This window comes from Ictidomys tridecemlineatus, chromosome X (assembly GCF_052094955.1).
Source record: "Ictidomys tridecemlineatus isolate mIctTri1 chromosome X, mIctTri1.hap1, whole genome shotgun sequence".
Classification (NCBI taxonomy): Eukaryota; Metazoa; Chordata; class Mammalia; order Rodentia; family Sciuridae; genus Ictidomys; species Ictidomys tridecemlineatus.
The window spans coordinates 76,740,738-76,754,122 of NC_135493.1; the positions used below are offsets into that span (position 1 = coordinate 76,740,738).

Sequence of the window (13,385 nt, forward strand, 5' to 3'; positions counted from 1 at the left end):
CCTTCTATCCACCACTTTAGGGAGCAGCACAGGGCCCTGCCTGCTCTGAGTGCCTTGAAGAGGGAGCGGGGCGCCCGGCTCAAGAGGCACCTGGCTCAAGGACTGATAAAGACCATGGCTGCAGCCCCCAGATCGCACCTCCATGTCAAGAAGTTGGCCCTGGAAGCAGGCATGCCGGGTGAGTAGGAGTGTCTCCTGCCAGGGAGGGAGGTCTGAGTCTGGGTAGAGGAAGCCTGAGCAGCTCTGTGGCCAGTGCTACCACCAAATCACAGCGTCACCTTGGGTAAGGAGTCCCTGGGCCTTGGATGGTCCGAGGATCTGACCCACTCACATTACCTGCCAAGAGTTTCTAGGGAGGACAGGTGTGGTGGCTCAAAAGGGCCCATGACAAGATGCGACCTCAGGGGGTGCGTGGGGTATGTCGGGTCTGGCCAGGGTGGTGGTGGGTCTGGCCAGCTCATGAAGGCTGTCCCTGGTCTTTTACAGCCGGGAAGGACAACACCATGACCCAGCCTGAGGCCCTCACTTTCGGACCCCCGCAGGAGGTAAGGAGAGGCGGTTGCCAGCCCGAGAGGGTGCCACCTAGCCACTGCTGGGTCCCAAAGCCATGGGTTCTATTTCCAACCCTGCCACTGACTTGCTGTGTGACCTGGGGAAAAAAGTCACTTGTCCCCGGGCCTCAGTATCCCCTGAGGTAAAAAGAAAGGTAAGACGGGCCAGTCTTTCGAGGTCTTCGGAGCCTGACATCCTGGGCTCCTGTCTCTGTCCCCAAACATGCTCATACCTCCTCTCGCCACAGCCGGCCTGGTGCCTGATTCCACTCTGTGGTCTCTGCCCCTGCAGGAGGGCTCCCCAGGGCCTGAGCCGTTCAATGGGCCCCCAGAACCTCCATCTGTGCCCTACTCTCTGGCGACCTTGGATCAGCAGCTGACTGGTTCTCTTTCTGGGGAGCCCCACAGGACCCTTGTCCTGCCCAGCATGTGAGTAGAACGAGGACCCCGAAGCCGGCTGTGCCTTGTGCTCTTGTGTGCCCAAACTCGTGCTTGGTGCCATGGGAGGCAGGAGGAGGAAGAGCAGGATGAGCAGGAGGGGTGCGAGGGGGAGGGGTGCGAGGGGGAGGAGAAGGGGAAGGCAGCCTCTTAGACTGAAGGGCAAAGTCAGGACACTCCCAGCCTTGCCACTTCCTATTGGTGATACCTTGGACAGATGACTTTATGGCCCAGAGCCTCCTTTTCCTAGCGGGTGTGAAGGGAAAAAGTCCACCCTAGGCCCCCAGCATTGGAAAGACGTCTAGCACGAGATCTGCCATGCAGTGGGTCTGCAAGATGCGGGGACTGTTGTGGCCCAGGAAACAGATGGGTGGGAGAACCGGTCCTCTTGGCAGAAAAAGGGGCTGTGATGAGGGGCAAGGCCAGAGGCCAGTAGAGAAGGCTTCCTGAAGATGAGCCATGCTTGCCCTCTGAGACCCATGGGGATTGTGTGAAGTGGAGGCAAGAGGCAGCCCCAGCAAGGAACAGCAATCCCATCTCTCCAGGTGCTTTGCACATGAAAACACAGACAGCTGTGATGCGACGCCCATCACCCTGGCCGTGGCCCTGGAGGGAAGAGGCCAGTGGGAATTTGTGTCTGGGGAAAAGGGTGTACAGGAAGGAAAACAGGCCAAGCCGGAGAAAGGACTTGCCCAAGCCAAGAGGACCCATGGCCCCGCAGTCACTGGGATTCCCACATGCTGATATTGCAAAGTCCTGCCCTCTCTGTCTACTGGTGGTGCGTGTCCACCAGACGGTTTAATCCCCTGGCCTCTCCTCTCCTTGTTTCCAGATGCTCAAGTCTGCTGCTCCAGCCCTGTGCCACCCCTGACCCTCTTCTACTGCAGCCACAGGTCCTGGGAAAGAAGCGGGCTCCAGACCCTGGGAGGGACCGTGCTTAGTGGTCGGGAAGAGCAGAAGGCCTTGGGGATGGGCGTGGGGGCTCGAGGGAACTGGGGGCTGAAGGGGCGCTTGTCCTGGTGGGAGGAGGTGTGGCTCCCCAGCCCCCATGCTCTCACACCCCTTTCCTTTGCAGGTCTCCAATGCCTCCGAACAGGCTTCCCTTTCTGCCGCCTTGGAGTGGCAGCGGAAGCTGGAGGCAGCCGAGGCTCTGCTGGCTCTGAAAAACTCTTCTTGGGACCCTCCTGATTCCATGACCCTGCACCAGCCCTGCAGCCCACCAGGTAGCTTGCCCCTTGAAGGGTGAACATGAGGTGGGCACCCTTGGGAAATGGAGGCGGGGCCACGTTGTGGTGAGCTGCTTCTAACTGGGAAGGCAGGATGTGTGGGTCCAAAGTCCCTGGCACGGAGGCCCTGAGGGAGGCTGGGACTTGCCATGGTGCTCAGCACATCATATGGAAGCTCGGGGTCTCCTGCCTCCCAGCCCAAGGCCCAAGCTCCAGTCCCCTGCGGTGTGCTGCAGTCTGGGGAGGAAGGCATAAGGAGGTGACAAGGGCCTCTCCTCTGGAAGGAGATCTGGTCCCTGACTTCAGGGAACTGCAGCCTGGACCCGGAGGCTGGATGCCTTCCCAAGAGAGGTGTTTTAGACATGCCCCAGAGTGGAAGGGCTGGAGGAGCTCCCAGGAGGGTTAAACACCCAGGGAGCCTGGGAGGGAAGGCTGGGCAATGCTGCACAAAAACGGTGCGTGCATCATGGTGTGGGAAGAAGTGCTGCAAGAGGAGGGGATGGGGCTGGAGAGGCTGCTGATCACGCGTGTCTGGCAGACTGGGCTTGGGAGACCAGACCAGCCAGCGTGGGTGGTGCAGAGCCAGGCACTGTTTCTGACCTCATTATTCAGAGACCTTATTCAGAGACCCCAGGCTTACCTCAAAGAGATGTGGTGGGTGTGGCTGTGACGGTGGGATGGGGTGGGAGGCGAGACTGGAGACTGGGAAAATCAGACCCCTTGGAAGGGGCCAGTGCCATGGTCCCAGGGAGCAGATCTGTGATTGGGTTGGGCAGAAAGGGAGCGGGGAGCTGGGCGGGGACCTGCATGTGACCTGCCCCTGCCCCCTTCCTTTCCCTCTGAAGCTCCTGCAGGAGAGAGAGGACTCCAGGCTCCCAGCCCTCCTCTGCGACCCAGGCCTGCCAGCTCGGTGTCACTGCCTATCGGACATCTGGGGTGCATCTCCCTCCTGACCTAAGAGCCCCGCGGAGGAGGCCTCGCCACAGCACTGCCTATTTGGGTATCCTGTTTCTGAATGTGCAAAATGTTTAATGTCCAAAATGCTTAACGTCTTTTTTTAAGCCTTCAGGTGTTTTATAAGCTTTCAGACCCTTTTTATGATGTGGGGCAACTCTTTGATTGAGGTTGGGTATTCTTATACCTTCCCATCCCTTATTCCTTTGGATGCTGGGGCCTTTTTATGTGTCTTATAAAAACAGGATTGCGCAATCAATCTGTCAGCGGGGTTCTGAGTGGGTTCATATGCCAGTGTTTTCATGTGTCTTGTGATTGTGCACTTACCTGTGCACCCATGTACGCACCCATGCATGTGGAAACAGGAAGATGTTTTCACTTTGCGTCTAGGTTTGTGTGTGTGAACAAATAATAAACCCTTGTTGTTGTAAGGCACTGAGAAATATGGGTTGTTTGTTACCACAGTATAACCTAGACTATCCCCACCCTAACGGTCTGTTTCAGTTCACATTGTCGGAAGTGAGAGTCACTTGGGTTTTCACAAGGCTAGAGAAGGGCATGGTAGAGGGGAAGGAGTAGCAAATTTATCCACTGGGTGATGAAGTACCCACCCTCTGCCTGGCACAGACTGTTTTCAGTAGTCTGGAGGGCCACGGATCACCGTGCCCGCGGGATCAGGCCGATCAGGTCAAGGAGCAGAGCAGAGGCCAGGCGGGCTGTGGCCAAGTGCGAGTGCATGAGGGGCAACTGCCATGGGGATCCAGCCAAGGGCTTCCATGCAAGAAGGTGGGCTCACTGTTGCCCAACCTACTGCTTTTTTCAAGAGAAGATGGGACTCTGGATTTCGAGGTAAAATGACTCCATTTGTGAGCAGTGGCACGGGTTTCCTCTTTGAGCCCTGTTCGTGTGGGCCAGAACAAACAGTGCTGCTGGACAATCTTGGCTGTGGGGAAACCAGTGCATTTCTAGTGCAAGGTGAATTTTACAGTGGGGGAAATCGAGGCCCATCGGGACAAGACGGATCCAAGGGGGGAAACGAATTCGAACTGGGCCCAACTTTTGAAGGACCCACGAAACATAAGGGAGAGTCACCACCTCATACTTGCTCTGTGCTCGCTCTGTGCTAAGCACATACAAACTCACAACAACTCTGCAAGTGAAGCATTATTCTTAAAATTTTTTTTTATCTATAGATGGACACAATACCTTTATATCTATGTATCTATCTATCTATCTATTTATTTATTTTTATGTGGTGCTGGGGATCGAACCCAAGGCCTCACACATGCCAGGCAAGCACTCTGCCACTGAGCCACAACCCCAGCCTCAAGGAAGCATTATTCTTGCCATGGAATCTGTGAGGAAACCCACTCAAGGAGTGGGGGAAGTGACTCACATCAGCATTTTCATGGGAAATTTGAGCAAATATCAGGGAAAGTGCATTGTCTTTGTCAGGCCCTAAATCAGCTGGTGATTTATTCTTATAAGGCATCAAACGAAGGGTTCAGACCTCAAAGCAACAGCAGCAGTCAGAAGGCCTTTTCAAAAGCACGTGGCCCCTCTATTTCCCACCCAAGATCACAGTATGTAGTCATCCGTCAGATGTCTCTTCCCTGCACCTGTTCCTCTATCCGCTGCTGATGTTCTAAAAAAATGGAGGAACTGCCCCGCCCCCCACAAGGCAGGCAAGGAAGCTCAGCTAGACACTCCTGGACTTGGACTTTTCCCCATGCTTGTTACGTCTCTATGTCCTTCCCTGCCCTGATTTTACTCCAGACAGATTGACGGGGATGGCATGGAATCACGACCACTCATCTTCTTGTTGTTCGTTTGGTGTTTTATTTGTCTGTTTCTTCATTCGTTTTGGAGCCCCAAGAAGTCAGGTTTCTCCTATTCTCTGTGCGATGGGGGGCGAAACAAGCATGCACACATCACTGAGGACTCAGAGCAAGATGGAAGTCCATCTCATACAACCGAAACTTCCTAGATTGTTACGTGCATAAATGGTCCAAGGCCCTCCTACACCAGTGACAGATAAAGGGTTCCCCATATTCCTGAAGGGAGGGCGCAGAAGTACTGGAGAAAGTCCAAGACCCTACCATGCAACTGTGTCCCAGGCACACCATGGACCCCACGATGGGTTGGGTACAAGAGCAGGTATATGTTGGTAAAAGGATACGGGAGGAGAAAGGGGAGGAAAAGAGAAACAACGTGCAGAAGTTGGGGCAAGGAGTGAGGCCCTCTCTGTTTCTTGAGGCTCGCCATCCTTTACATGCAGGGCTCTTTTCAGGCTTGACACAGCTGTCACACACGCACACACATAGGCACGTGAGTGTGCACGCTCACAGGGATTTCTGTAAAGTTTAGCACAGGCCGTTTCTGGTGTGTTTGGGGATCCTCGGGACGCCTTTGTAAATGTTCACTATCACGTGTTCTCGTGTTTCTCATTTTGTCACGTACCACCCCAGCTGACAGGTTGAAAACATCACGGTAAAGAGCACTTTAACAGACATGTCTTGACTCTCTTGGGTTATGTCACCGCTTTAGCTAGGCCTGAGCATACCCACCCTATCGGAGCCTCCAGAGTGACTCGATCTCACCTGGCAGGTGAAGAGTTAACAACGGGGTCTCTATGGTTAGGAGAGGGTGGGGGGAAGTCTGGCACTGTCCCCTTTGCTGCTTGTGGGATCCAAAAGGGATACCAGTGAATGGCGTGTGGGGAGGATACACATTTCCACCACTGAGATGCAATAACTGTAAATAACCTCGAGAACATAGATGATAGTGAGGTGCAGGAGAATGATTAGGGATTGGTGGATTTCAAGCAAGTATGACCTTTGTTTCCCATCTAGAGGATGTGATCCTTACTTCATATGATTGGTCTTTTCATAAGGGCTGTATTCAGCAACTGGCTCTCAAAAGCCTGAAAATGTAACAGTCAGCATGTATGGTCCAGTAGGAGCTGGCTCCAGCACTCCTCTGATTTTGACCTTGGCCCAGGGAGACAGGTCTTCCAGAGTAGGCCACGTGAACAATGCAGGCACACAAAGGGTTGTGACTTCTGGTCTCTAACCACGAACCGCTTCACACATGTATGTGGGGAAGTACTATTTTGAACCCCTGAAATGGAAGGGCTTGGGACAAACATTGAGCTGAAGGAACAGCCAAAAGTGCTTATGTGGGAAGGTGCGCTACTGGAGGAGGCCAAAGTGGGCAGAAGTGCACGGGAGGGATGCCGGGATTGGCGAAGCCCATACAGGGGTGCATTCCCCAGATTTCTTAAAGGATAAGGGAATGGGGGGCATCTGGTGTCACCTGGGCCCTGCGCTTGTATCTCTCACGAGACAGAGAGACATTCTTTCTTTCCCTCCTGGTGCTTACATCCATGCTACACAGGGGCCACAAACTCCTCTGTTTGCCTTCTTTTTTCCCCACTTTAAAACACATCCTTGCAAATACTTGCTCACCAGATGGAGAACGGTGTTATTTCAGGGAATGGATGCATTGACCAAACGACAAGGGGCCTTGCGAAGTGTTCAGAGCCAAATGCTTGAATCGCCTTTCCAAAAGTGTTGCTTTTGCTACCGTGCTCTTTCAGCGAACGGATGTGCGAGCCACGATGGAATGCATGTAGTGAAGTGCGTAAGCCACATGAATAGAAGCAGTTACCCAACGTGAAAATCAATATCTGTGAGTGAGATCGATCCATAGTGCTCTGCAGAGACACCCCTTATTCCTTTCAATATCAACAGAATGGACGTGCCATGGCATAGTCCAATAATCTTATGTTGAAGGATGCTTTGACTCTTTCTCTACTTGCTGTTACAAACCCTGGCTGCACTGACATAATCTTTACTATTTTCATTGCTAAATTTTGGAATGGATCTGTAGATGTATTGTTGCTGCTTAAAGGGTAAAAATCACAGGGTATCTTGCTCACTACTGTCAAATCCTCCTTCAGAAAGGTTGTGTCATTATCCATTCCCCATCAATGTCTGACAGCAGAAATTTTCCCAGTGCCTCACCAGGAGAGCTGCCAGAAGTTTTGATTGTGTTCACCCCATAGGTGACAAATGACATGCTAGTGTATATCTTAGCTTGCATATCTCTTGACATTGCACAACTTTTTCGTGTGGCTCACAGTCATTCTTGTTTTCTGTTTTGGCTAGGCTCTCTTAATTTATACTTTTGGCCCAGTTTCTACAGAGACTCAGCTTTCTTTTCCCTTTACTAAACAGAAAACACTCCTTTCTATCTCGGGGATATATGGGGAGAGTTGCCTCTTTCTCTGATGTAAATTGCAAAACATTTCCCCCTATTGCCGTGCAACTTTTTTTACGTCGTGGTGTTTTGGTTCATTTCATGTTTATTCTGTCATCTTTATCAATGCATTGACTTACTTCTCCTGGAGATTTCCCATTCTTAAGTTACAGAGGATTGACACTTGAAACACTTACATGGTGTCACACTTTACATTTTAGACTGCAATCCATTTGGTAATTTATACCCATTCGTGGTGTGAGCCAGAGTTAGGGGTTCCCCACGGGAATGGCATTAGCATGACGGTCGTAGAGGAAACCATGCACACTGGTGAGAAGTGTAGAGATCAAGTGTGAAGGCACAGTACATTGGCCACGGTTAAAAAAAAAAAAAAAAAAAGGAGGAGGAGGAGCAGGAGGCGGAGGAGATGGAGGAGACCGAGGAGGAGATGTTTCTACTGAAAGGTGTATTCCCAGAACGGGGCATAGCTCTAGTGCCCACCCTCTATTCTACACAGTCTAGAGCAACCGGGAGGAAATCTTTAATAGCGGGCTCCTTTCTTGGGACTTCCAGGAAAATCATGTGCGTCATCCCATGCTCTGGCACACCTGAGGCCTGCGTGTTGATATAGATTCTGTCTCTCCTGACTTGGAAGTCGGAAGCAACCTGAGGCAGAGTTTGGAAGGCCCTGAAGACAGCCCAGCAGGCTTCAGGAGCTGCATGCAGTTCCATAGGCAGGCACCTGGGGAAGAGAGAGGTCAGAAAAGGTTGGAGCAGGGGTCATTGAACCTCCACCAATTGCGGAGCCTCTTCCTGTGCACTGAGCCAGAATGAAAAGATGGGGAGAAGCGGTGGCTTCCTCAAATACCCAAGTGCCAGCAGAAGAGCGCAAGACATATAAGTCAGCACAGAAGCATGGGCCAATCAGAAGAACCAAACAACTTCCAGAAGCTGACCTTCAAGAAACAGGGACATATGAGCAGCCTGACAAAGAATTTGAAATGCCCGTCGCAAACGTCTTTGACAAGCTGAAAGGAGACCCAGGTGAACGACTCCAAATACAAACCGAGAGTGTGTGTGAACCCATCTGGAAGACTCACACTTCCTGGTTTCAAAGCACACATTACAAGACTATGGATTTCTAAAGGGTATGAAGTCAGAATATCGGCCAAGGGAATAGAACAGAGGAAAGATAGTGTGATGAGCCGGACATAACTTTACTATGTTCGCATATGAAGGCATCACCCGTGAGACTCCACATCATGTACACCCACCAGAATGGGATCCTGATTACAATAAGTTATATTCCATGTATGGATAATATGTCAAAACACACTCTACCGACATGTATATGCAAAAAGAACAAATCTTAAAAACAGGCAAACTATGGGATGGGAGGAAGTGTTTCCATATCATGTATTTGAAAAATGGTTGACACCCAGAATGAATGGTGAGGTCCCACAACTCAAAACCAAAGTTCTAACCCGGTTTAAAAAAAAAAATGGGCAAAGGACTAGAGTTGGGTTTTCTCTGAAGATGAGGAACAAATGGCTGAGAAACTCTAGAAAAGATGCTCCAGGTCACTATGCATGAGGGTAATATGCATCTGACCCAGAATGAGAATTCGCATCACCCCCATTAGGATGACTGCTGTCACACAATAAGAAAACAGGTGCTAGCGAGGACGAGGAGAAATTGAAAGCCTTGGAGAGTACTGGTGAGGATGCCAACCGCTGCAGAGGTGAAAAAGGGTACTCACGTTCCTTGAAAGTTGAAAAACAGAACCACCACGTGATCCTGTGATTCCCCCTACTGGGTCTATAACCCCCCAGCTTGAAAGCAAGGTATCAAGCAGACATTCAAGTGGCTGTGTTTGAAGCAGCATCACTCACGAAAGCCAACCCAGTAGCCCAATGGCAGGTGAATGGATGAGCAAAACGGGGAGTCCATATGGAAGGGAATATCATTCAGCCTTGAAAAGGAAGGGAATCTGCACACGTGCCATGACATGGATGAACCTTGAGGAACTCGGGCTAGGTGACGAGATGTAAGCCGGTCACGAAGGCACGAATGTTGTGGGATTACATTTGTAGAACATGCCCAGAGTACTCAGATTCATTGAGTTGGAGAGCAGAATGATAGATTCCAGGGGCTAAGGAGAGGGGGAAAGGGAAGTTGGTGTTCAATAGTGCTTCAGAAGAGTGACATGAAAGGGGGCATTGGGAATTTGTTTGCAATGATGTGAGTATACTTAATATTACTAAACTGAACACCTAAAAACGAGGTAAGGGGGAAGGTGTATGTCCCCTGTTGTTGCTTTTGTCTTTTCGTAAGCACCAAGAAAACACACACACACACACACACACACACACACACACACATCTTTCCTCACGGATTGGAGAAATCATCTTGGTCGTGCATTAAATCTCCCTGTGCCTGTGAGTCTATTTCCATATTTTCTATTCCATTTCTTCAGTCTGTCTATGAATGCACAAATACCAAACTGTTTTAACGTTTGGGACCTCAGATTTCCAGACAGCAGTTGGCTTCGTGACCTCAGTCACCTGACTGTTTCAAGGGAAGCTATCCACTTTCATTTTGTCTGGCTTCTTCTTGTTCTGAGGAGGAAAGTGACAGCATTCAAGCTCTGTACAGATCAGAGGGTTGCTTTAAGTGTTGAAGTCACTGTTCCAGAAGAAATTAATTTAATACACGATCAGGTATGATTCAAATAAACTTCTTTATCTTAGGCTAGTTGTAGTTTGACAGTGGAGTGGAAGGATGGCTCTTTGATTCTCACAATCCCCGGTACCTAACAGGTGACGTAAAATACAACTAAGCATTCGTGTCACACGGATTTGTGGGTATGGTTTCAGCTATGGTTTTGGGTCACTCTGCTGACTAGAGTAAGAATGTCACAATGATGGCATTCCTACCCAGCGGAAGCAGGATGAGATACGCAGAACACCTGGATGGGGGTTTTGCATCCCACAAAATGGTCCACATTTTTCAAGAACAGATTCCAACACAGCAGTACACATGAAACTCCTGAGACTGTTAGGCCTCTGTCAGAGGAGAAAGGTAATGTGGGTAAAAGGGACTCAAGGAACAATCCAAACACAGGTGGGACCTTGCAGAGATCAGAGGTAACAATGTGCACCTAACCCAGGATTATAGTTGAGGACTCCATCCTCAATTTTTGGAGCCATGGAATCATACGCAGAAAACCAGGAGAAAGTATTGAATTGAATGTCTTTCCTCCTGCCTTGTTTATGGAATTCGGATCGTCCTTCCCACTGAGATACCTAGAGAACTGGTACACACAAGGAAACCAACATTTCTCAGATCACTAGCCAGCTGGTGAGAAATGGCCAGGCCAAGATCCTTTGGTGCTGCAAAGAGACAGATGGCAGCCTGCTACCGGCTGAGCGATGTTTGCCAAGATGGGCAGAGAAAGCTGAGTGCAAAGGAGTCCTTCTCGTAGCCTCTTGAGGCCAGGACGACAAAAGAAGAGTCTACAACCTGCCAAGGGTAATGGTTCCGTGCTCTACTGGGTGACAGTGAGTATGGAGCAGCCTTTTGGGATCCGAGCCATTCATAAGGGCTTAGTCTCTGATGACACATGAAGGTCGTTGGAGAAGGCTAATGCCCTGCCCTCAATCTCCACGAAGTTGCCACTGAACATCTGCCCTGGAAGAATATAAAATCAACCAAATCTCCAAATAACACTCACAAGGGGGCTTTGTTTAGGTGGTTTTAACTACTCAAGACCTTTATTAACAGCTGCTTGCAGTCTGTTGAGTTTTTGAAAACACCAAGTTGTAAAGTTTTATTGCAAATAAAAATGATGGGCCAAATACTATCAACTCATCAGGCACAAAACGATTTCAGAACCTTTAAAGGTGTATTGAGGGGGAAAACGTCTTTTTAGAAAACAAACACACGTTTGTGATGATCAAAAAGAGACATCTTTAGGTTAAAAAATACCAATGATGAATTAAAAGAATAACACAGTGCATAGATGATGCAGGTGTTTCTGTTGATCTGGCCGATGGGCAAAAAGCAAGCACATAAGGTCCTCAGCTCTGACCTTTTGTTCCTTTCTTCCTGGGGGAATATCCCATTCATCCCTTCTTGTCAGAAACTAAACCTGAGGAAGGGTAGAGGTGGCAATCCAAACTTTGTCCCCCAGGCTCTGCTGGGCCTTGGGAGTGCATGGATTCTCCTCTGGTGGATCACTTGCATCTTGTGGTTTAGGGACTGCCCGGGCATCTGTCTGGGCCCTTGAGTTGCAGCAGTACCTCTGTGGACATGGCTGCTAAACTTTGGTCTCGCGTCCCTGCTTTTCCTTAACCTCGTCATCGCAGCCCTCTCTGGGCTGTCTTGGGTGAGCAGCGCACATGCAGCTCACCAATTCATATCCAGTCTCACCGGTCTACCTCGCTCCCCTGCACCCTGGGGTTGTCACGTCTCCCTGCACAGGAAGGTGGAACGCTGTGGTCGAGGGCCATAAGGTCTCTGTGGGCAGTAAGGTGGGAACTTTCATCTGTTACAGGGTCGCCATCCTCGGGCCTGCCCTCTCCTTCCCCTCACTCACCTTGTGGTAATTCTGCGGGTAAGTGTGTGGAGGACCCCTATGACGTGGACAGAGATAGCGTCCACGATGGTTTCTTCTGTGCATACTAACGACTTCACACTGGCAACTCCATCAGGGCTGGTGACCTCTGCTGGGCTGGTGACCTCTGCTGCGCCCGCACCCTCCCCCAGCCTCCAACAGCATCAGACTCCAACACCTCTCTATTCCCTACACTGCGACGTTACTTCCTGGGGCTAGCCTTCTTTGTGGCAATCTGGCAAGGAAATACATCTTCCTTAGCGCCAAGCCCATTGACGAAACCATATCCCTTTCTTCTACTGAACCATTTTTACTGTGCCTCAAACTTTCCTTGGCATGATCTTGCCCCCTCCAGCAGGAGCCGCCACTAAGGAGAGGCCACCTGCGCCACCACTGCCTGCACCTCTGGGGCCACTGCTGCTGCTGCTGGCCACAGGACTGGGCTTGTTGTTAGCAGCACCGAGGAAGGGCAAGACCAGAGGCTGAAGGGTTTGGGTCTCCCTGCTCCAGTTGGCAGTGATGGTGACAAGAGCCCCTGCTCACAGCTGTGCCACCTCCTCTTAGCATGTGATAGTAACTAGGCTGGCTGGGGCACTGGGGCTGCTCAGGATGCTCTAAAAAAGATTTAGAATATGGTGAGAAATTAATAAAAGTGAGAGGGAATGGTACACCTTAATTAAAACACACAGCAACCCACACACACACACACACACACACACACACACACACACACACACACCTAAACTTACTGTGTCTAAGGATCTAAGAGAAAAGAATGACATTTCTGGTGGAAAAAGAACCCATTAGTATGACATAGGATATTTGGGAAAGGAAGAGTTGCAACATTTGGGTGAGGAAAAATACAGCACACATTAGTAAATCCACATCAAGTTCAAACATGAGAGTAGAATGTACAGAGCAGGCAGTCCTTTGTATCTGTATTGGCCTGTATCTCCAGAGAAACAAAAGCAACAAAGCATACGTGTGATTTACTATAAGTGATTATGGAGGCAGAGACTACCCATGACCCACCCTCTGCAAGCTGCAGACCCACCCAGGAAGGCCGGTGGTACAGATCAAAGACCTGAGTGCTCAAGAGTCAACAGGGCAGACTCCAGGCAGTTTGAAGCCTGAGAACCAGGAACACCGGGGGCAGGAGAAGACACATGTCACAGCTCATGCCCTCAGGCAGAGAAAAGGTGACTCCAGCCTTCCTCTGCCTTGGTTTTTCTTTCTGGACCTCAAGTGACTGGATGATGCCTGCCCACGTGGGGCAGAGAAAGCCTCATTGCTCCTTCTACAGATAAAATCGCCCACCTCTTCAGGAAACACCCTCACAGA

At 50.3% G+C, this 13,385-nt stretch overlaps 1 protein-coding gene and 1 non-coding gene across 52 annotated transcripts in view; one reads left to right on the forward strand and one right to left on the reverse strand.

Moving 5' to 3' along the window:
* Dmrtc1b (DMRT like family C1B) overlaps positions 1 to 3,604 on the forward strand; it is a 38,004-nt gene extending 34,400 nt beyond the window's left edge. For both annotated transcript variants that reach the window (XM_078034711.1, XM_078034712.1), the window contains 6 exons: positions 21 to 178; positions 487 to 545; positions 844 to 980; positions 1,822 to 1,882; positions 2,065 to 2,212; positions 3,061 to 3,604. In XM_078034711.1, the coding sequence (XP_077890837.1) occupies positions 21 to 178; positions 487 to 545; positions 844 to 980; positions 1,822 to 1,882; positions 2,065 to 2,212; positions 3,061 to 3,173 (676 nt within the window). In that variant the 3' untranslated portion in view covers positions 3,174 to 3,604. The remainder of the gene's footprint in view (positions 1 to 20; positions 179 to 486; positions 546 to 843; positions 981 to 1,821; positions 1,883 to 2,064; positions 2,213 to 3,060) is intronic.
* LOC101960618 (uncharacterized) overlaps positions 1 to 13,385 on the reverse strand; it is a 401,529-nt gene that overhangs the window by 254,358 nt on the left and 133,786 nt on the right. The gene's annotated exons all lie outside the window — the stretch shown is intronic.